Here is a 24,341-nt window from a genome sequence, read left to right as displayed (position 1 = left end):
TTGATAAAAAGGCCCGAGAGTGATATCTGTCGTCTATAACGTCAGCCACTATGACTGATTAACCTAGACGTAAAACGTTTCATAGGTAATTGGATATATGCCAGCTTGGCGTTTACCAGCAAAAAATGCAGTTCTGCCGAGTTCCTGCGGGAGTTGCCACAAACAGAAACAGTCGTATTGATCGTAGAAAAAAATTGAATGGTCCAAAAATGTTAACGATCAGTTACGAAAAGCCAACCGTGGCGTACGTTCGCTTTCACTTGCTCGTGCGATCGTTTGCGATCATTTGGTCACAATATGTGTTGCACGGAATCGCAACAGTTGTAAGCAGACGCATCACCAGTATTGAGAAAGGGGCTTTACGGATCACACGGCAGTGAGAACGAGGCATAATGCGATGAAAAAAAAATGACGGAACTCGGCTCTCATCAGCAGGATCGTAATTGGGGTTGTCGCGGTTCTCAACAATCGTAAGTTGGAATACTGACCCGAGACAAACCTTCCTTTGTCAGTCAATGGGTCAACCCTGAATGCTTACCTGGATGACCCAAGTCCAAGAGTTTGTCAAGCATCAACCGACCTCGACAAGCATTTTGACGACAGAACTTGACAGCGTGTGGAGTGCGAAAATATGTCAGGTCGACTGCTCAGCGTCATCGAGTATGGATGATAGACCTGATTATCTGATGGACATGGATGGCGAATAAGATGCGATCCACGCTGTTAAAGGGGTACTCTTGGCTGAAAGGAATATGATTTTAACCCATAGATTAAAATCAGGCAACACAAAATGCTGAAATTTTCATTAAAATCGAAAGAGATTTACAAAGTTATGACATTTCAAAGTTCTGTATTATTTCTGTGAAACAGTTCTATAAAGCACGACTTCATGGAAATGCAACGAGCAAGTTGATGATGTCTTATCCCCACTTATTCTTTTGTATTTTACTGTATATTATATTCATTTAAAAATTTGTCCTTCAAGAATGATAGAAAATGGATTGGCAACTGATTTAATGTGTAAGATAAGCATCCGTGCTATTTGTATATTTGTAGGGCCCCGGCTATAAGCAGTCTTGCTTCTTAGGGGCCCTGACCATTAAGAAACTTGTAACCTGTTATATTTTGAATTTGTTGTATCATGTTATTTTTGTAAATATTTTTGATGTCTTTTTAATGGTCAATAAATTGAATTGAATTGAAATTGAATTGAAACTTATACAGTGCGTATAAAAAAGTTTACACTTAGGAAAAATCCTGTAAAATTATGCATTTGTAATATCCTGAAGATTTTTCCATATTTTTACATTGGTACAGATCCATTTAAGCAAATGACGATATAACTGTCGAAAAATATTTCCACTTGAGTGAGCACCACTTGCTTTTGAAAAGTTAGTGAAAAATGATTTGCTTTGAAATTTATAGATATGCGAATAATAGTAGACCTTAATCACGAAGAACATGTGGAATTCAGCTGGTAAAATTGATTTGGAGATATTTTTACCTTTTTAAACTTGTTTCATTGCCCAAAATACTTCGAAGGGTGCATTGCGCCCCACTCCACTGCCCCCCCCCCACACACCGAGGCCATCGTGACGATATTTGCTTTACACTGAACTGTGATTTACATGAAATGGCTTATAGGCTTGATTTTCATTTTGTTAATCATTGTCAAGCTTGGAAAAATTGTGGAGGAACAAGTATTAAATGAAAAATGAAATGTAAACCCACTTTAAATTATAAAAACTCAATGAAAAAATGCTGGAGATGTCTGATATAAACTTTTATTCAGATTCAGTTATGTCTTCAGATCCAGCTGGCACAAAAAGGGTAAAGGTTGTATTTACTAAGTGTTGAAATTTCAATTTGGGTGGCAAAATTGTTACAAAATGCTTGAAGGTATCCGTTTATTTGAATAGACTAAAAGTGCAAGGGAAATGTATGAGAAATGTTTCGCAGGGTAAGTTTGATTTCTCCCTTTTCCCTTGACACAGCGTGAAAACGAGCATTTCTGCGAGCTTTACAAAAATGGACAGTGCTCACTGAAGTTTAACATTCTGTCAAAACTTTTACTTTCATTGGATAGATGAGACCCAAACCCAAGATTATATATGTGAAAAAATTACCCACATGTTGTATATTTTTTTTTATTCTCAGAGCTTTTTCAAAGTGTAAACTTTGTTTTGATACGCACTGTATAGGGAAACATAATACACACATGTATGAAAATACGAAATCGATTTCATCGTCATGTAATAACACCAGAAAAATGAAAGTGGGGCCATGACATTATCATTCCCGCCTATTAAATGTTCATGACGGCGTATATATATATTAAAATTGCTTATGATTCAATAACTTTGTTATCAGGTTATTGTCATCATAATTTTGCTGAAACTTTCAGCAGTTTGCTCGATGAATTTTACTCTATTATTTAGGTATAATTAGTTTGTCAGCGTGGAGAACCCCTTTAAAATGCTAAAATTTAACAGTGTAAAGACAATTTCACACTGTGGTCATCAGTACAAAAATATCACGAAAAGTGTGCACTAGATCCTTCAATATTTAGTATCGAATATGCAAAAGGCGCCTTTACGACATACTATTAGTTTCGCTCTTTCGCTTTGAAGTTTCTAAAAAAAAAAATAATAAACGCGTCTTGCCCCCCCCAAGAATTTCAGTCACGGTTAGCTCTTTGGCATTTAGATTTCAGAAAGTCTGTGGTGTTGATGCAAAAAAAACGTTTTGATTGTGGTATGAACACCATGTGTTGGTGTTGATGCAAAAAAAACTTTTTGATTGTGGTATGAACACCATGTGTGACCTTGTTCCGGTCAGTGGTCGCACTCTTTCCATGGGTTATACAGGCCCAACGTGACGGAACCTACACCAGATTTACACCTTCAGGGGCCCCCGTTAACGAAATAGTTGCAATAAACTTGAATTTTAAAGTCAAGCAATATTTTGTGAAAACAGTCGTCATGAATATTCATTAGGTGGGCTGGTGATGTCACATCCCCACTTGTTCTTTTGTATTATTAGTATATGAAATTAGGTTTTATTCAATTTTTTTCCTCCAAGAACTAGAAAAAATGGATTGACAACTAATTAAGTGCAATAGATATTTATTGCTGCAACTTATTTTATTATAAAAGAGACATATTATTCACACAAGTATGAAATATAATGAAAAAATATATTTTTATGTAATAACGTAAGAAAACGGAAAGTGAGAATGTGACATCATCAGCCCACCTAATGAATATTCATGACAACCGTTTTCACAAAATATTGCTAAAATTTAAACTTCAATAACTTTATTATTTGTTATCCGATTTTAATGAAATTTTCGACATTTTGCTCAGTGAATTCTACTCTATAAATTAAAATATAAATATTTTCAGCCCGGACTATCCCTTTGAGCAGGCTTAATCCGTCGATGTTGCTTTGGAAAGGAATATTCAGGAAGTTGCAAGAGATGGATCTTTAGAAACTTGAATTGACACATGCACTGAAAAAAATCTTGTTTGACTTTACAGAGTTGACGTAAAAAGTATATCTGCCGTCTTACATCGTTATTTTTTTTCAAGGTGCACTTTGAAACATCGTTACAGAATTTGATTATTATGTCGTGTTGTCATCGTAAAAAAGGTTCACATTCTGAAATACATTATTTTCATTTTTCCCTCAAGGGGGATTGTCTGCAACATGTGTCTTTTCAATTCTGTACTATTATTAATTTTACGAGACGTTTTTTACTCCTCAAACCTGATACAAATGCACTTTTCATGCTCTCTGAATCAATTCAATCATGGTGACCCAATTTTCTAAACTCTGAATAATTTTTCTCTCGGGCCATATCCATACCTATGCTGAGTTACTGAATTTATAAGGTTCCGCAGGTGGCTCACGGAGTAGATTTACGGTGTATTGGAGCTCTAAATAAATCACTAATATCCGTCACAAACAAGTCCAATGGTGAAAACTAAACACTCTCTTCGTATTCGACAGGTCGTTGTGTTTCCTTGTGAGATTATATGATTTGAATTCAATATTAAATTTAAAAGTGATGGATAGATTTGATTGAACGTGGAAGGACCACCATCAAACAGGTGACTTGGTTTCGGTTTTGTGCCGGTAATTTGTTTCTCTTGATCTTGATGACAGTGTATTGCACGTGAAACCAACTTGAACTTTGGAGTTGAATTGTGTTGCCTTTGATCCATTTTCAATATCATGAACTTTCCAATTGTATTTCAAATCCCTCCTTAAAACATCCCATCAAATCGATTATATCAATCAACTGCTCATACAGCTGTGAGGAGAGGGGTCGAGAAATGATCATGATCATGTAGGGCCTGGAGACCTTGTATTTTGAGAGTTGTGTAGGCCTAATAATAACATTCACACTTATTTAGTGATATCGTGAATATTTATACTTCTTCGCGTATTAGGGCCTACTTTTTAATGAAACAAACGACGAAAGAAGCAGCGAGCCCAGCGACATGTCGCATGGCACATACTAGCCTTCGTCAGCTCCAGCCTGGGTTAGAGATCTGATTGTAGTCATGTAACACTTGTCCACGTAAGCCTTGTCAAAAGGCTACGAGATGGGACGGCCGTCTGAATTGATGCGCCCAGACACTTGTCAATTTTCAGGTGAAAATCTAATCATCCCACCCATTTTCCTACTCTAAACAGTAAGACCCGATGATTCATAACCCGTCTGTACTTTTGTTATCCGAGCACCGTTTGCCAAAACCGCATTTTGTCTAGTCAATCATCAATTTTGCGTGACAATATTCTTCTTTCAAACGGCTGATTGTTTTAAAACCGAATTTTCAGATGGTGGAACGTATGCATTGGGTATTGTGATATTATTATCATATGTCATGAACTTTTATGAGCAGTGAGTGTATTATCTATATTTTGTATGACCTCATTCAGCGTATATGAGATTAGACGAAGTGCGTGGCGTATCGATTGCGTCATGAGGTACATGCCCCCAAACCAAACGCCCCCAAAATATATATAAATGACGGAATTAAAAACAAAGGATGTGGTAGATGAAACCAAGATTTGGATGCAATATATTGTACTTTTTTAATTAGATGAATAGAGAGAATATGCGTGCATATCTTGCTTTCGACGTGATTAACATTTTACATAATATATTGTTACAAAATTCGCTAAGTTTTGCTCTAGGGGCAACATACGGAACATGACGTAAGATACAATCATCATATAATATTATTTAATAACCACCATTGTCAGTTAAAAAAGAAAGATGAATAAAAATAGAAATGAAATGAATTATAAATACATGAATAAATAGATAAATAAAATTAAAAATGAATAAATAATGAATAGATAAATAAACATAGCGTGTGTGGCAAAATGTTTTCAATGTCCCGATCGAACGAAGTGAGCTAGCAAAACAAAAATGTTTTTTTTTGTTAATAGAAATTCGAATTTTGTAATATATTTTAATTTAAAAGTAAAGAATTAACTCCTTTCTTCTTACTTTCCCCATTTTTTTTTTGGGGGGGGGTGGGGATGGAGCATTGAAACTTTGTGGGGCAAAGCTCCTTCTACCATTTGTACGCCGTGGATCGTTTTAATATCATCATAGCAAATCATAAAAACAAAATAAATCATCATCGTTGTGGTCGTCCTCATCATCACTGTCGCTGTTATCATGGACCTAAGTAGCTATTATGAACAGTAACAATAGTGAGTCAACACCACATCACCTAGTGGTAATTATATGAGTTTTAATAAGCAAAACCATAAACCAAGTCAAAATCTCTGCCAAGGGCTTTCACGTTATCATCTGCTGATTTGATGCGACGTATGTTCAATCTTTGTGTTCATCCTGATGATGTACTCGCCATTGATGACTCGACGTGCTGAATGATTTTGACAAGTCTTGATCCTTTGCTCTTTTGGTTTAATCATCAGCACATGACATGCATGTGTGATGGGACCCGTCATCAACTTCCACTTTACCATACGATCGTAGCCACAGTTTCGTACTCCTGTCTGTTCACAGATGCGATGCCTGGTTACACTTGTCCGTCATCCAATGAGCACACTGCTAATTTGACCGAGAAAGTGAAAACAGGATGTGCCCGACTGTCCCGACAGCTGCCCCCTCAAACACCTTTCTATTATGATTGCCAAGATTTCATGTTTAATGGATCTCCTTGTAGAGGCCCATGGGGATAATTATAGGTCAAGGAAAATCATTTCAATTCAGTTCAATTCAATTTCAATTTATTAGTCTATTATAATTATTCACAAAGAAACATTTTCTACACTGGCTTTTACATTGCTATGACTATAAATGATATATTGAATTAAACTTAAAAGAAAATTACACTCGTAGACATAATAAATAATGGGGCGATACGACATACCTATACATATCAGAAGAAACAGCCAACCAAGGAAGGGCGCAAGTAAAGTATAAAAGCTCATCTATTATTTGGCGTTGCTATTTGACATTGGTCCATGCTATTGAAAATGTGAATTGAGCGCTATAGCACACACCCTCATTTGCAATATATAGTAGGTTCATTATTGTGATATCGCTGTTTACATTTAAAAATAAATGCTTAGGCCTAGAAATCAACCTATGTCTTGTCGCCCCCCCCCCCGTTTATAACATCGCAGATTTGCCCCTGCCCCACCCTTCGTCATCCAATCCTGACCCGCTCTCTGGAATTATTAGCGTGCATTTTGAACTGACCCATAACCAATTAACATGATTGATGAAAAGTAGAAACGCAGACGTGTATTTTCTTGGTACACAGTTGCCATGTCTGGCATAGTTTGATGTTAAATTCGTAGGTCCATGGTATCATAGTCCAGTCCTAAACTAGTCACATGTTTTACATATCTATTTACATGTTGTCTGCAATTAAGAACATATAAAGCACGATGTTAAAATGATTGGAATTGCATGAGATGGTTTATAAAATTCGGAAATCGCAACTGACGTATGTATGTTTATTCAATTATTTATTTATCTATTTATTTATTTATCTATTTGTTTATTAATCATTCAGGTCGCCCCAAGGGCACAAATACACTTCTACTCTTGACTGGAAGTATGTAGAATAAAGTAGCAGAGTTTAAATCGGTCGCTTTAGACCAGCAAACATCATTCTGTAGAAATTAAATGTTCTTTGCACTCACTCCCCGACAAAGGAATGAGTAAATAGTTACATTATCGCAGTAAATGGTCATTTTATCTAAAATACGGTATTTGCAGAGAAATCACCTCTCAGACAGGTCATTTCAGTAAAGGAAATTATGTTTGTCAACTCTTGAAATTCTTTACTAAGCTCGAGACGATGATTTATCCAAACATTCAATATTATTGGGCAATCGTTGTTATGTTCCAATCTTCGAGGGAGGAAAGTCCGGAGAAAACGAGATTATTTTGCGGAAATTCGCGAGATCTTTATTTTAAGCCTGGACGTGCGACAGTCTCTGACGTCAAATATTGATCAGTAGTTCTTATTATCCGCATACTAAACAATGAAAGTCATTTAATAAATTGCACCTGTTTGATGAATATTGTCACTGCCATCGATTGTATTCAGATTTGGATGTTTAAATTGTTGCAACACGATTTTTGACAGTCGACTTGCCGAGACGTCGGGAGCTCGGGTAGCTTGGGTGACGAATGCCACAATAATTGAGTCCCGTCATTTGCCCGTGACAAAATAATTGATTTCTTTTTACATGTTTTATAATACAACTTACCGTTCAATAGCTTACGTTTCTCTATAGCCTTAATGCCAATTATTTGTTTTGTACGTTGTCTTAAATTCACAAGTTAGGCCTTTTGGAATAGAAGGATTTAGTGAACATAGGCAGACGATGACGTTGACTCTAATAATCATCAGACGATTGCTACGCCGTTCTCGTTCACTGCTCTATTTTTCAAGAGTTATAAGACGAGAAACGCTTAGTAAATTTGGCACAGTTAAACGAGTAGACATGCTCCTAAGTATGGTGTTCCGTCAATAAGAGAATGAAAAGAAAATAATAGTCATAATCAGGAGAAGAAAGACATGGAGTTTGAAAATACAATCCATCATATTGTGGTATTTTATTTTCTCACGAAAATATATTGTGTAATTTACAATTTTGAATGAATGGAATAGGTGTTTGGAGATATCACCTCATTTCGACACATACAAAAGAGACGCCACAAGAATACCATGTACACTTCATCTGTCACCAGAGTTTAACAAAAGTTGCTAGCACTAACGGAGCGTCTTTGTCTTCAAATAGTTATTCCATGAGTGGTCAAGTTCAAATGCATTTCTTTTGTCATCCAGTTGAAGGAAACGCAATAAAATACTCCCAGGAATATCGCCTACTGGAAAAAAAATCTATTTGAGTTCTGTGGTTTTTCATCATTTCTTTTAAACTGAATAATAGCTTGATTTCCATAAAGTGGAGCAACAACAAGCCGGAACAATTATGGAGTTCACGTTTTAATTGGAGCCCATCACCCCCCCCGCAAAAAATCCCTCCCCGTACTCTTTTCTCTCTCACTTTTTCTTTTCGCTCTCTCCCTTCATTTACCACTGGCGTACAGATAGGGGTGCCTCGGGGCCATTCCCCTCCCCCACAAAAAAAACACAAACGTTCACGACCAAGAAAAAAAAGGAAAAAAAAGGAGGAAAATGGAAAGAATAAGACAGAGAAAAGGTTTAAATATGATAATGGTATATATTTTTTTGATATGTCAAACTCTATCTTAAAAGTATAATTTGTATTTAAATTGTCATTTTTTGGCCGTAAACGCCATGTGTTGTCCCTCAAAATTTCCCAACCATCTCAACCCCACGCCCATTTCTCCACCCATCACTCTCTTGTCTGCCTATATATAGAGTAAAGTGAAGAAATACAAAATACCAAATGCCATAACGGTTTAGATATAATTATTCATTCTTCTTTCTTTCTTCCTTCATTATTATGTTTTTGCAGCAAAAGCGATTTTTTTTTCTTTAAACTGATAGGTGATAATATAGAGTAGGAATTATCGGCTGTAAGGATTGCTTTCCGGGGAGGGGAGGGGGGGGGGCTGATGATGTGTGTTATTAACCGGACTTGGGTCATTTGGGTGAATTACGTATCCTTAATCTTGTAATTACGATTAGGCTTGGCTCATGTGGTTTTCAAGTAGTAATTGGTGAGACTCATCATATTGGATTATGTCGGGATAGTTTCCATATTGATTGTACATCGCAACTGGGGAAATAATTTTGTTTGAAAACATGGGATACGTCTGAGTACACTAAATCGATTTCATTCATTTAATGGCGCAGTTAGCCATAGTAGACTCGAATCGAAAGGAACAGGTTAAAGTAGGCTTATATATGGTCGTAATAATGACGCTCCTAGTATCGATTTCATCATATGAGGTAGATGATTTCAATCATCTAGCTATATTTTAGAACATAATTATATATATCACAAGGGACCCGTTAACCACTTTGATACTACCATAGTATGGATTTAATAATGTGACCTATTATATTAAAGCGGCACATAATACACGACGAGTACCCCCCCCCCCCATGCATCTTATTGGGCTTGCAACTCGTTCGCGACCAGTTTGCCAGTTTTCCCTGAAATATTTTGAGTCAAAACAGTATTGCAAAGACGTTTCCGTGGCGTCTCTGACACATCTCCTAGAAATAAAGGAGCCTCTGAGTTGTTGCGACGTCTTCAAGACTATAATCTCCATTAGTTGCAGATACGTCAGGGAGTTAGAAGACATCGAATAGACCTGCAGGAGACAAGAAAGTCTGATGAGACGTGGTAAAGACGTCTACCTGGGGCCCGTTGCAGAAAGAGTTACAATCAATCGTAACTATAAAAATCATTCGTAACTATAAAAATCATTCGTAACTTGATTTTCAACCAATCAACAGCGCACATTTCGGACTTGCGATTGATTTATTTGCTTGCGTTTAAACGCAATTCTTTCTGCACCGGGCCCCAGATGATTATTTTTGACCTACTTCTCACCAATGGAGACGTCTGTTACGGTCTTAAACGCGACTGTGACGTCTCGGAAACATCTCTGAGACTCCTCAAAGACTGCTTGGAGAGATTGCAGCAACATCTTAGCGACTGACTGGCAAAGTAGTTGTCACGGTGTCTTGTGTTCAGACATTTTCGAGACGGTATACCATGAGACTTCACAGCCTCGTCTCATTTGGTGAAATAGTGCTTGAAAGAATCTAAACATCACACCGTTTGTTGCCATGCATATCTGAACAAGCCTACGACTAGCTTCTGTGTGGATGAGAATAGAGCTTTTTTCAAGATGTAATGTGCATTTTATGCTTGCATGGGAATAAACTGTTTCAGAGGAAAAGTAAAAACCTGTGTCATTGTCTTCTCCCAATAACGCGATCATTTCAGAAGCCTCTGGTTCTTCAGACATGACAGCTGTTTTACCATGTGATTTTTATCACTATAAAACTGCATTAAAATAAATAAGTACAGGTTAAAAACAACTATGTTAAGTTATATAGGACTATTCATTTGCAAAGAAACAAAGTACATTTAAAATCACCCCCCTCCTAAACAAAAGAATGTTGCTTATATAAAACACACGCATTTCGTGCTCACTATTCGAACAAGCAGGTCCATGGAACAAGCATACAGACATTACTTTGGCAACCTGAAAAGAGATGGGTCGATCTCATATTGCTCATAATTTCATATCGGTATGACTGTCATGAAAACGTGCATTTGAATGTTTACACTCGTCGTTGATTGACACGAACGTACGTGGGCCTATTGTTCAAATAAATCTGAAAAAGGTGGAACGAGGAAAAGGGATGCTCGAGGAGTGAGATGCATGGGCGAGGTGAGGTTGAGGGTCGTGTTTCTTCAGTGTTGCTGTTTTTTTTTTCATGAATAAGAAAAGTTGGGAGAAAGAAGGGGAGGGGATGGATTGCGGGGCAAGTACTAGAATGGAACTGGGGCGAGGATTGAATGGGGGAAATGCCCAAGGCCCCCCTCTGACTTTTCCCCATTCAAACCTTTTGTCTGGTGTTCATCCGTCCGTTGAATGTACTCAAGTCCTAATTGCTTGTCATTACCCTGGCTTTGCGTGTACGCGGTTTTCTTCATTCTGATTCCAGCGAACAGATCGACAGGTCACTCGTTCTTCGCCCCAGCTCGGTCTGGTCATGTAGTAGGTCCATGGTCTGGTCAGGTCACCCGGCCCTCAATCCTATTCCTTATTAATTGCCTTGGATTATTAGTCTGCCGATTCATCTCTTATTACCTGGCTATAATCCCTTTAATGGCTTTTGTCCAGCTTATTCTTCAGCAATTGAACTCTTCATTCATGTGTTGACCACGCGCAGGGATTCGTTGATTCGCTTGATCAGATGCTCGAGTGGATATTGAGCTGAAGATTGAATACCATAATCATGATAATCACATCATTTCGAAGATTTGTTGTGAAGTCCCTGGTTGTACCGCATCCCTCGCATGGTCTTTGAGTTTTAGGATTGCCCCCATCGATTTTTGGAAAATCATCGATTAAGGTAAGTCTGAAATTAAAGTGGTTTTAAACATTCCCATGACAATTGAATTCCCGCTGGAATGTGTCCTTGGATTATCTACATCAATATAGCTGGGTGTCTAATTCAGGCATTACTGGAGTGGACTGGAGTTTACTGGTAACATTCAAATAATCGTTATGCAATTGGTGCGTTGATGATTGTTACTGTTCTGTTTTCGAACTTTCGAATATACATTATTATACTTGAAACATATAGCCATGGACAACGTCTACACAGATGTACATATGAATCATAGCAGGTCTAAATAGGAAACAAATAGGTTCTAGTAGGCCTATTTCACATTGCTTGGCCTGGATGACTGACCAATGCCTAAAATATAAGCGGTTGTAACCTGTACTGTACAGACACGTACTTGAAAACAAAGAAGTCTTTTTCATTGACAATGTGAATAATGTCAAAAAGATCGTAGCTCGGAGATTTTAGACGTGGTTTGCGATCAGAACATAATTATCCAGAAAACAATATATTGTGTATCATGCCGAAACCCAACCAACTCGTCAGCCACATGGCTTGCCAATTAACGGAAGGGTTCACTTCTTCATCTACCAACACAATTTTATTAACCATATCCGTATTAAATATACGTCTACGAAACGTGGGAACCACAATGGAAACGCTTCCCAGATTGCGTGCAAAAACCAAGGAGTCTGGCGACTAAAACAGGAAGCACAATACTCCGGTGATCATGAAAAAAAATTATTTGAATGATGATTTTAGAAAGAGCTGCTGTTGGGTATGATGTATGCAGTACATGTGTTTCCAAGCGAGAGCACCTGTTTAGAATTAAGTGTTTATGATCATTTAACACGTTGAATCTCATAATGGTTTCTTATAATAGGCCTGTATGGATGGATAGCCGTCAATGTAATTATATGTATATTATTAAATTTGTTGAGATTAATATAATTGCTACATCGGATGAGAATTAAATAGAATGTTATGATTCTATCATAATTTGAGGTATCGTGTGGTACACCACGCTTCTTAAAGGTCAAGTCCATCCCAGAAAAATGTTGATTTGAATAAATAAAGAAAAGTCAAACTAGCATATCTATAAAATGTCATAAATTTCTTATTTTACATCCGATTTTGATGAAATTTTCAGTGTTATGCTTGTTGGATTTTTCTCTTTTTATTCAAATACGAACTGTTTGGGTGGACTAGTCCTTTAAGAAGCATCGGCCAAAACTACAAACCAATGCGTTGGTGAGTATTATGCCCGACCGCCAGAAATAATCAAACTCAAACTATTTTGTTTGTTTCCAGCATAACTTTAGTTGATATTTACCATTTTTATCGATCGGGCACATATTCACTAAAAGAAAATTACGACCTGACCTGGAATCATGTATTTACCACTACCATTGGAAATTAAGAGCATTACAAGCTCACATAGTCCAGTGTCAACGAAAAGGTGTGGGTTCACAAGGAACACCTATTATTCTAGAAAGAAGATTATTTTGCGAAAATGGAAAAAAAAATCGGGAAAGGTGTTTGTTCACATGGGATTTGTATACATTTATGATCATATAATTCACAAAAATAGGCCTATATTTTTGTTCTTAGAATGGATGGGAGAACGAATGACAGATTTGATGCCATATAGGCCAATATAGGGAGAGGGATGGGGGAACGTGGTAGGGTCGGTTGGTTTCTAATTAACCACTGACTACATGTAGTTTCATTTACAGAGTTTGAAAAAAAAGATCACGTTTGAATGTTTATGTTAACCATGGTTTGATCATAGATCTCACTAACAATTCCATGGTTTAACCATTCACCAGGCCATAGTTAAAGCAGGAACGCATCTGTGTTTACTGGATTTTCCTTGGAGGGGGGAGGGTAATTTGCGGGTGTGCAATATTTGTTGTATGCGGTTTTTTTCCTTAGGAGATCCAATCGTAGGAGATTGATACAGTTCTGACTGTGTATCGACAAATGTAAACGATTGTTAATCCTCTGAGCAAATTGTTGATATTTGAACAATTGAGGATGGGATGTCCCAATTTTGTTGGTAATGTCAGATGTCCATCACTAGTAGTCCTTGGCGGTATTTACCATATTCAATGAATGGAACAAGACATTATTTCAGTGCTATTGAGAAGTATTGTTGGAATGACAATAGACTGTGTATGGTGGTTAGGCAGGTCACCAGACCTTGAGAGTGAGTCTTTGCCCGTGGGTGAAAGACCTGAAGGTATACGGACCTGGAACTGGTTTGGGGGTATCACTGCAGACTTATCGTGCTTTTGAAATTCGAACAAAATCGAAAAACCGTGGATTTATCGCATTTTTATCTGACACTGATTCGGTTCCATATTTAATACTTAATCGCCATTTTTTTAAAGCCAAAAAAAAGCGAGAAAGTGACGATTGGTGAGGGGAATCGAAATCCCTGATTAGTGAATGAGTAGAAAATTGTAAAGTGCGTGTACACTATCTCTTCGTCTTGACCGTCATTGTGTTGTTGAGGATTGTATAGTGTCTAAAGCGGTGCATGCTATGGTATAACAATTAAAAACTATTTCATATACATGAGAATGATTTTGGGAACAAAGTGATGTCGTCGCACTCCACAAGGTAACTTTTTTTGGTCGAATAAACCGAACATGATTCTACTCCTCTATCGTCAGTATCAGAAGGATACGAGAGTGGCTATGCCATTTCTAGAGATTTGTTTTAACAAGGACCAGTGGGGGGGGGGGGGCGACCCACCATCGGAAGTTATGTTCCTTGAAAGTATGAATATCTTTTTGAATAATTGAAACCACTCACACAGCGAGCCTGCATTATGATTATTATTACTCTTCTATATGCTGCGTGTCAAAAGCCATATGGCAGAAGGTCCATTTTCATAAATCTTTTGTAAGACCATGATATGACTCGGCTGGGAATTGAACCCATGACTTCCCATTCCGTAGTTTGTCGTAAATTCACATAGTGCAGCTTGGTCCCTTGCGAGAAGGAAGCTACTTTCATCAAAGACCCAAATAAAATGAGACTCACATAAGTCACATCACCCCCCCCCCTTGTGTTTGCTGCTACTGATGTGGACTGGGGAACTTTTGTGAGTCTCCCTTTGTTGGGTTTTGAGGAAAGTAGCTTCCCTCTCACATGGACTACACGAGGAACTTTAGCCCCCCCCCCTCATCTGCTTCAAGGTGTACATGTATGCTGTAGTGGTTTGGGGGCCATCTCTGTAGCATCACGACGTGTCGAGATTAATGTTTCATGATTATCTCATTGATCTCAAACACGTGACACGGAAATCAATGACATCCGATAGGTGATGACAAATGACGCTATTTTAAAAAAGATATGACATGTTATAACAACAGTCCAGACAATTTCAAGTTGAAAGAAAGGACACTTTTCCAACTCGTCAACCGAGTCGTTTCTCCATCCATGATCACCACGACAATTGATTCAAATTTGGGTTCATAATTTATACAGGATCAGCTTCTGCAATCTTTTTTTTATCAGTTCAGTCCGTTAGACTTTGTGGCCCGTGTTCTGAAGTCGGTTTAACTTTTATTTTAACTGGTTATACTTGTGGTTTAACTATGGATAGCCAATAGTGACATCAATCTCTAACAGTATAATTTCAATGTGTCAGCCCACTTTTCTCTCAAATCAGACTTAACTCTTTCAGAAGGATATATAAGATGGCTTTCTTAAACATTAACGAGTTAGGAAAGAGCACAGTTGGCATGAACTGCGCATTGGCTTGAAAATCAAGTTACGCTTAATTGCAACTTTTTCTGCATCGGATCCCAACTGTCATCGTTTACCTGACAGTCTACCTGTCTTTAATGCCACCATGATTCTGACAGAGAGATCATGGACGGGGCGTGTTCAGTTCACGTCGTGCCAGATTTACCACATCCATGGCCAATTTCCCTTTCAAGTTTACCAATTCATATGGACGCCGATCTGCAGCTTCTCTGAAAACAAAAGATATGCTACATAACAACGAGAGGATCGGTAGAGACCATTCAATGTATTGTGTTAAATACTTCGTTTTTTTTTTGATAATTCAAGATTGCCATTCACGCAGGTTTCCACTTTCCACATGCCACATCCCTCCTCTATTTCTCTCTCTCTTCACCCACCCTCACCCCTTACGTAGAAACAACTTTCAACCAGTTCTTGTACTCGTGTAAAAGTACTGAATAAATAACTATCATGTTAATTTACACTCTGAAAATAAGGAAGTCAGAATCTGATATACAGATATAACAATAAAACACGTTCCAATAGACTTATAGTAATTTTGATAACTATTTCACGCCTCTTCCCTTTTACGTTACAGATGGCAAAACCTACATAGAGATCCTTGAGACGCCGACGAACCTTTTGAATCTCCACCCTCAAATTAATGGAGTCGACAATGATATTCTCCTCATGATTCGAGAACAGTGTACGACTTGCTGATGTCCCGGGACGAGCCTGAAAGTTGAGTGCATCATTCCTCCTTTGGTGCTTTGATGTGCGTTCCTCCTTCAAAGCTCAGCCCAAGCAGTATAACTGGAGACGGTTCAGGAAAGATTGTCGACGACGACATCATTCTCTTAGTTCAGATCTGATGATCTTCTAAGATGCGGCGCTGGTTTCGACGTCGACGCAGTACGGTGGTGGCAGTATTATTTACGGTGTTCGCTACCGTGATCCTCTTAGCTCGTGTACACGATGTCGATGACCTCCAAGACGAGACGGATGAGCACCGGGATATACTGGTCCGGCAGAAGCAGAGACATGGCGATTATGGACGGTGGGTATTAATGTTTGAATAAATTGTTTCATGGGTTCTCTCCAAGATTCAAATGTGGCACATCCGGACCTGTCGGGAAAGGACTTGTCGGACGTATTCTTCCTCAATTCCTGTTTTATTCGGAAATTTCCATAGTAGCAGTCCTTCTCGGCCAGTTAAATTTAAGGAAAGTTGTCTTATCTGATGTTGATGAAACGCTCCCCTGTACATTAGGAATTTATTTTCTCTGAAAACCCATATACACTTGCACCAAGTACAAAGGGTTTATTTCCAGTTGGTTCAATGCCATTTCGTCCAATTGCCATCTCGTCTTCTATCATTTGGTCTACCATCAGTTCGTCCACTATCCACATGGTCTATATAATTGTAATTTCGTCCACTTACAATTTCATCGAATAACCAGCTGGTCCAATGGCCATTTAGTCCATATACCATTTGGTCTAATTAGACTAAGTGTGCAAAATGACTGAAAAGAAATTGATATTAGACCAACTGGTTTTGAGACGAAATGGTCATAGACGAAATGGTGATTAGACAAAGTGATGATTGGACCAAATGGTTGTTATTTGGTCCAAACTAAATGTTGATGGACGGAATGGCATTAGACTAAATGAAAGTAGGCCATGTGGTAAGTGGACGAGTTGGCAGAAGACGAATTGGCAATTTACCGTACAAAGTGATATTTTCTTAGAGGTAGAGCTGGGCTAGGCATGCCATTGGTCAGTGTAAAATAGTCGGCAAACCCTGACTCATATTTGACACGTTGACCAATAACAGGTCTAGAGCGGAGACTAGACTCCAAAGACTCTGTCTGTCCAATAGCCAGCCACAGAACATAGTGAAGCTAGTCTCACTACTTCAGACTCTGCATTATGCACTATGCGAATTACGAAAATCAAGGGTCTGTGCTTGAAGACTAGTCAGTGTACGGGTTTTCCGAAAAAAAAGAAGAAAACTCGTGATGTCCAAATCAATACTGAGGATTTAAGCTTCTTTTCGGCGTTCTTTATTGAATGTCTATTCCCTCCCAATATTTGAAGAAAAAAATCTCAAACTTCAAAACAAGTTTAATTGGATGGACATCTATACAATAATTTGTCTCCATCTTTGCATGTACGAGAAACTTGCTGTACAGATTATTCCAAAAATCATAAATATTCTTTTAGTCAAATAAGTAAAATGACTGAACTATGAGTAGACTAATTTCTTCAAAATAATGATAAGCTTGCGCATAAAAAAAACAGGCTGATGAAATGAACTCTCCTCACTTTTTTGTCTCGAATAATTTTTAGAAAGTGTAATTAAATGGCATAAGGTATAATGTAATATGAAATTAATAACTAAAGGAAATAAAGCCACTGAGAAACATGATTTGATTTGGGGCATTTCAGTAATTGGCTATTTCGAAACCGTTTTCATTTGAAATTGAGTTATCCACCAAAAGAGATTCGAATTGAAGGACAATTATCTTTTCAAACATACAATCACTTGATGATAAATTGCCCTAGATTCGATGACACTACAGTGGTATCTGACGGTTTTGCGATGCTCAGGGGAAGATAATAAGGTATATTGATCTTTGCCGATTTACAAAGGAATAATCATCAAAATGGTATATTCTTGTAATGAGGTTCCGAAATAAAGTCGTAAAATATGAGATTAAAAATAAAATTATTACGAGGGCTCTGCGGTTTGGAAGGTCAATTGTGTTGACCTTACAATAGTGCGCCCAATTATGATTTATTTTCATACCAACTCAAATATACAATCATGATTTCGTCTATAATATCACAAGGATAAACTTACGATGGACTCGGTAGATGATTTTATCATGAATGCATTGTCTTTTGGGGACGCTGCTGATATTTTGGGGTGCAATTTTTCTTCGATAAAAGCTAAAATAATTCTCGGTCAGGGTTTGATTATTGAATCATCATCTCGGGTCACACTAGTTATATCCATCCCACTTAAAAGTCATCCAGCTGGTTTTGATAAAGTTTTTTTTTTTTTCCTTATTTCCTCGCCATGTGAAAGAGGATGATTGTGTAAAAAGTGAAATAAGAGAGTACTCTCCCGGGGGGGGGGGGGCCACTTCCATTCACGAGTGGATACCATGCGCGACCATGGGGTCTCGAAAAGCACCCTAAACACGTAATTTCCATATTCTGAAAATGCACCCCTTAACAAGTATTGGCGTGTGAAACCTTACCCTTTACAAGTATTGGAAACAAAACGATACTCTTGGCAAATATTCCCTGAAATGGACCCCTAAACAAGTACAGGAATGTTTTATTGTTACGGGTCCTTCGGTCGTCGGCTTTACCTTATTTGGTTTAGTACGAACCCACCTTCTACACCTCGCGCAAATAGGACTCTAAACACGTAGTGTTGGGGCAAAAAGGACATCCTTTATAAAACATTTTAATTTTGTTTTATCATCCCCGCAAATTCGACCCTAAACACGTAATTTTTCTAGCGAAATTGATACCCTTTTTTCATTATTTTTGTGTTTTTGACACCCTTATCACGTTACGTACGTAACGTGCCCTATCGCGAAAAGGACATCCTTTTTACGTGTTTTTTTGGTCGCGCATGGTATCCACTCGTCAATGTAAGTGGCCCCCCCGGGAGTACTCTACTAAAAAGAATAGGCCTACGAGGTGCATTAATCATTTAGAGCATGGCAAAAGTATTCACATCAATTCCAACCTACGTCTTGGAGATGTGAATTGAATGAAGGATCCAAACCGGCCTTTGGCATGATTTTAATAGGTAATTTCGAACTTTATTATTAATGTTTCTAGTTTCTGGTTTGTTGTTTGTTCTGTTGCGCATTGTGATCGTGTTTCATGCAACCGAAGACTTATGAGGGAATACGAGTAAGTGCTGGACATTGTAATTGAATATTTACTCGAGAAGCCACCATGATTTTGCCGTGTTGAAAGTTAGAGGGGTTCAAAACAGACGGGTCCGGTTTCATGAAATGGTATTCATTTACCGTCCTTTTTATATACGAAACCAAGAAAGTCCATATAAACGAACATGTTCGTACGAATCTCACTGTCCGTAGGCCTACAAATTCTGGAGTTCGTAGAGATTCGTAGATGGGGCATGGGGGCATGTAGGCCTACTAGTATATTTACGGCCTTCTCCAAAATGATTTTCGATTATATGCCTTGAGCTATCATTTTTCAGACTTACGGCCAACTTCGAATAATCTGTTGTGACAACAGGATGGTCATATGTGCAACTCACGGCACTCTCAATCCATTCGTAAAATATTGCACAAATTGAGAGTCGTTCTTGGCGCCGCACGACTCAACACTGTAAAAACTGTGGTGTTAAAACTGACACCAATTGGTGTTAATAGAGGACCACACCCTGAGGTGTTAAAATTACACCCTAGAGATTGAACATAAAACCAAAGAATGTAAATGTAACAACCAATGGTGTTGTAATAACACCTATAGGTGTAAAACTAACACCACCAATTTAACACCGGTGTAAAATAACTGGTGTGGTCCTCTATGTACACCGGTTAACACCACAGTTTTTGCTGTGAATATCAGTTCGTAAGGCGCTGTATAGGACGCTGCGAAAGTCCTCTATATGAACATTTTAGGGCATTCTTACGATCATCGTAAGAATTCAGGGCTACTAAAATTGTCTCTCGACCCTACAAATCTTACATGGTTCTTAGATGTTCTTGCGATGTTCGTACGGCCGCCTTTGGAAGATGGGGGTATCGCACGATGTTAAACAAAATCTTGGAGAAGACCAAGCTGTAAAGTTACGGACAGTCTGCGAACTCTAGTTTCGTATACGACCTTCTCAGGAAGATCTTATAGGAAATGCTGTAAAAACGTTCGTGCGGCGTTCGTAGCTGTTCTTAATGATATTTGAGACCAAGCCATTAATAACAGATAATTATGATACAGAAAAAAGATCTATTAGAGCTTTATTTTTCACTGGGTATCAGATGATTCCTAAAAAAGCAATTTAAAGAAAGTATTCCTAAACAGCTAAAAGTCACTTGGCCTGTGGTCAAAAAAGAAAATTACATGTCCAAAAGTTCAAGAATGTTTCATCTTTGAAAGTTATGTCATGACCCAGGGGCACGTGTCATAAAGACCTGTTATAACAAGTCGACATTTTTTTTATAACAAGTTTACTATCGGTCAATCGAGTGATTTCAGTAGCATTAAAATAATTATATCGAGCTGATCTATTAGTTTATAAAACATTTGAATAATCATTTAAATTTTAGGAGGTTAAGAAAGTAACAACATTTGCCTCCTAGCGGTACACTTTGATTATTTGATCATTTTTGTAAATTGCCAAAATGTACAATTTACCAAAATGTGTCGTACTACATATCATAATGAATCGGTGATGCGAATTTTACTGTCCGTGCAAAGATCATTATCTGGGATAGAGGAAAACACATTTAAAACTTTGACTTCACTGTGATAAGAGTGTTATCAGGGAGAATAACAATATTAAAGATGGTGACACAATGATCAGTTCGTTTGGGAATATGTGCCTGACCTCGAAAAAAAGTATAAAAAAAACAGTAATCATGGTATATTTTGTTCACTTACAGATTGGTCACTCTGACCATGCTCTGTCCCTATGTGTCCGGTATTATATCATTTGCTCGACAAACATCCCCTGGTATTCCACTGTTAATATCGTATTTAACCCCATTAATTCTTATCCCCCTCCCTTTGTGACACGCAACAAACGCCATGTCGTTGGCTTCCAAAATGGCAATCAGATCTCTTCATAGAGAATAAATGACCAGCATTACTGCACTCAGACATTGTTCAATATAAACTAGTATGGTTTCTCTGTAGATTTTCATGATTGCGGTGTGCTATTGTAAAAGGGGCTACTCATTGAAGACAGCCGAGGGGATTTTTTTTTCATTATGGATTGATTAAAAAGTCGATCTGTTATTGCGTTCCTGAAACCCTACATCTCACAATCAACGTTCCAGGTAGTACCGGGCAGGTATCCTATAAAATGTCAATTTAGATATTGATAATGAAGTGGCCTTCGCCCGAGAATGAAATAGGATAGTTGTAATAATGAAAATGACAATAACTTGTTTGTTGTTACCCAAGGGAAAATATTCAGGGAATGATAATAACGCGAGGTAATGAGATCAGGGGATCGTTAGATTACCTCCTTAATTGGTAGTATTATCAGCAGTGGTGACCGGTGATGACCGGTGTGTTGGCTGAGTTGGTAGAGTGTCCATGCCTTTACCGTGAGGTCGGGAGTTCAAACCCCGGCCACGTCAGACCAAAAGACGATAGAAGATTGGAGTCGCTGCTAGCCTGCTTGACGTTAACGATTAAAGGGATAGAGTCACGTCAATCTGGCGCTGAACAGTGGCTGCCGGGCCCACGATTTTCGGAGTATATAATTTCTTATGCTATTTCGATCAATAATATATGGATTTACATTTTCAGTAGATCATAAGTAACTCACATTTTTTTTTGTTCTTGCCCCTCCCCATGGTAAGCTACTGGTTCTTCCTGTTTGTGGAGACAAAGCGAGACATATTGTTAATAAATATTCATTGAACCGTCTATCACTTTTGTGGATGAAAATGGCGATAATTATCAATCATCAGAGGCATATCATTGCAGTCATTATGCTTTAGAATCATTTTTTTTATCTGGACATTCACTAGTTTAAAAAAAAATCAGTTTCTATACCCCATGTCACAATTTGCCATTGCACAAGGAACCATTAGACAGAAAAGGTATGATAGTGTCAATATTTTACGTTTTCACCTGTTGTTCTTGGCCGTAGAACTTATGCCCCCCCCCCTCCATATGCCATTGGATATATAAGTCATTCGATCAGATGTTAACTTGTAGTCCCCACTCACTTGACCAAACTTTGCAGATTTTGAAGTTTGTTAATGTCACCAGGAGGTGGCGCTGTTGAAACATTGTCTCAGATTCGATTTATCCCATTTCGGTTCTCCTCTATTGGATAGTAGTAAATTTGAAATATTGGTATCACTTATCATGTCGTAGTATAATCGTTTCCTCTTTCTCTTTTCCTCCTCCCTCCAGAAAACGATTGCAAGCTCTTCCTGATGATCTTCTTCTATCCCAAGACAACCAGGAAGACACTCCACCAGTCATCTTCAGAGCGGATAAAATTCCTCAAAAACCTTCTTTCTTGGTCTATGTCTACGACCTTCCATCGAAGTTCAACACCAATCTGACAAAGTGCGTACAGTATGGCGATCCCTGCTTCAAATTCGACTATTACGGAATGGGTCCGGAGCTTCGATCGACAGATAAAATGAGTTACAGAGAGACATATGGCCACTCATTGGAAGTGGTCTTCCACGAAAAACTGAAGGCAAGCTATCATAGGACGTTTGATCCAAACGAAGCAGACGCTTTTTATATACCCTTCTATGCTAACCTTGCTTGTTTGTGTAGGACGTACAGTCGGTTAGATGTGTCAAAGCTTCATGATGAACTTTGGAAATTCTTAAACAACGCATTGCCATATTTCAATAATGGGAACACGCTAAGACCTCACTTTATGGCTCTAGGTCGGATGGAGCGGGAGCACTGGGGTAGCAATTGCCCGTTGCTACGCGACGAGGCGAGGACCTCTGCCATCACTTTCATTGGTATTGAGCAGGAGCCGAGCGAAAAGACTCGCCGGTACTTCCATCGAGATGGCAAAGAGATGATCATTGCTCCGTTTCCGAGCTATGGGCATTTTGATTCAAAAGACACTTCCGCTCTGGTGTCTAGGGTCAGAAAGCGGCAGCAGATCAATGTCTTCCCGCTAGACGTTCGCGAAACAGAACGCGATGTGTTTATGCTTCTCGCTGCGAGTAGCAGGAAGGGCCATGATGTACGAAGTATCCTCAAACGTAGGATGAAGGCCACGTCTGATCGTTACTCACAGTATGCTTCGCTTGCATCTCTGAAAGATATGCAAGCAGTCTGGTTCAATACGCCAGAATGCCATCAGGACATCCACTTACCAATCATTGACTGGATGCGACATTCTGTATTCTGTCTTCAGCCACCGGGCTACTCAAACATTCGCAAGTCTTTCTTTGATTCAATCATGAGTGGCTGTATTCCAGTTACTTTTCGATCTAAACGAAGCCATGTCATTTACCCGTTTGAAAGGACGCTGGACTATCGCCGTTTCACTGTAAATATCCCGATAGACGAAGTCTTATCGGGAAAGACAAATGTTACCAATATTTTGAAAGGTATCACCAAGTGGAAAATTGCCGAACTTCAGACTGAACTCGCCGAAGTGGCGCCTAAATTACAGTATTCCTACCCACCAATACGGGGCCCCGACTATGATGCCTTTGCCATGATCATAGAGGAAATGAACAGAATTGCCGAGTAAGAAGGAGAAAAGAGGCAATTTTTTTTATTCATGTTGTTGCAATATTAAATGATTATCTGCACAACTATTTTTTTTGGCAGAAGTGTTCTTGCTTGCAGTGTTCACAAGGAGACGGTTTCCTAATTCCCCATGTTCTTTATTCTTTATTTTCCTTCTTTATTCTTAAGCATATTCGTCAATATTTAGTTTCTTCTCGAAAGAAATTGCCAGAAAAAAGTTGCAAAACCATGTTATTCAAGAAACAGAAGACAATGTAATCTTGATATGATTTTTTAAGACAACCACATGCCTGTTCCCATCAAAGAGTAGACACTGGCGATAATGTCCCGTATTCTGAACTCTTGTTTAACTTAACCTTATTAAGACTGGTGGCTGATCCTCCGTTAGCCAAAATAGTAAAAAAATTGTCAATTTTTTAGAATCAAATCATGGTTATGGAAACTAAAAGTGACATATCAATCTCTAGGACTACATGGTTAATATGGTATTCAAATCGAAACATAGACCAATTACGATCAATCGTA

At 38.3% G+C, this 24,341-nt stretch overlaps 1 protein-coding gene across 2 annotated transcripts in view; it reads left to right on the top strand.

Moving 5' to 3' along the window:
- LOC121407431 (probable xyloglucan galactosyltransferase GT15) overlaps positions 1-23,945 on the top strand; it is a 30,783-nt gene extending 6,838 nt beyond the window's left edge. The window contains exons 1-3 of one of the 2 annotated variants that reach the window (XM_041598499.1): positions 11,224-11,594; positions 15,946-16,404; positions 22,497-23,945. In XM_041598499.1, coding sequence (XP_041454433.1) covers positions 16,232-16,404; positions 22,497-23,817 — 1,494 coding nt within the window. In that variant the 5' untranslated portion in view covers positions 11,224-11,594; positions 15,946-16,231 and the 3' untranslated portion in view covers positions 23,818-23,945. Of the gene's footprint in view, positions 1-11,223; positions 11,595-15,945; positions 16,405-22,496 lie in introns of those variants that run through there. The other variant, XM_041598500.1, reaches the window with a different exon arrangement.
- The last annotated feature ends 396 nt before the right edge of the window (positions 23,946-24,341 follow it).

The sequence above is a fragment of the Lytechinus variegatus genome, chromosome 2 (assembly GCF_018143015.1).
Source record: "Lytechinus variegatus isolate NC3 chromosome 2, Lvar_3.0, whole genome shotgun sequence".
Taxonomy (NCBI): domain Eukaryota; kingdom Metazoa; phylum Echinodermata; class Echinoidea; order Temnopleuroida; family Toxopneustidae; genus Lytechinus; species Lytechinus variegatus.
Note: the sequence above shows the minus strand (reverse complement) of the source record. Positions and strands in the feature narration are given on the sequence as shown.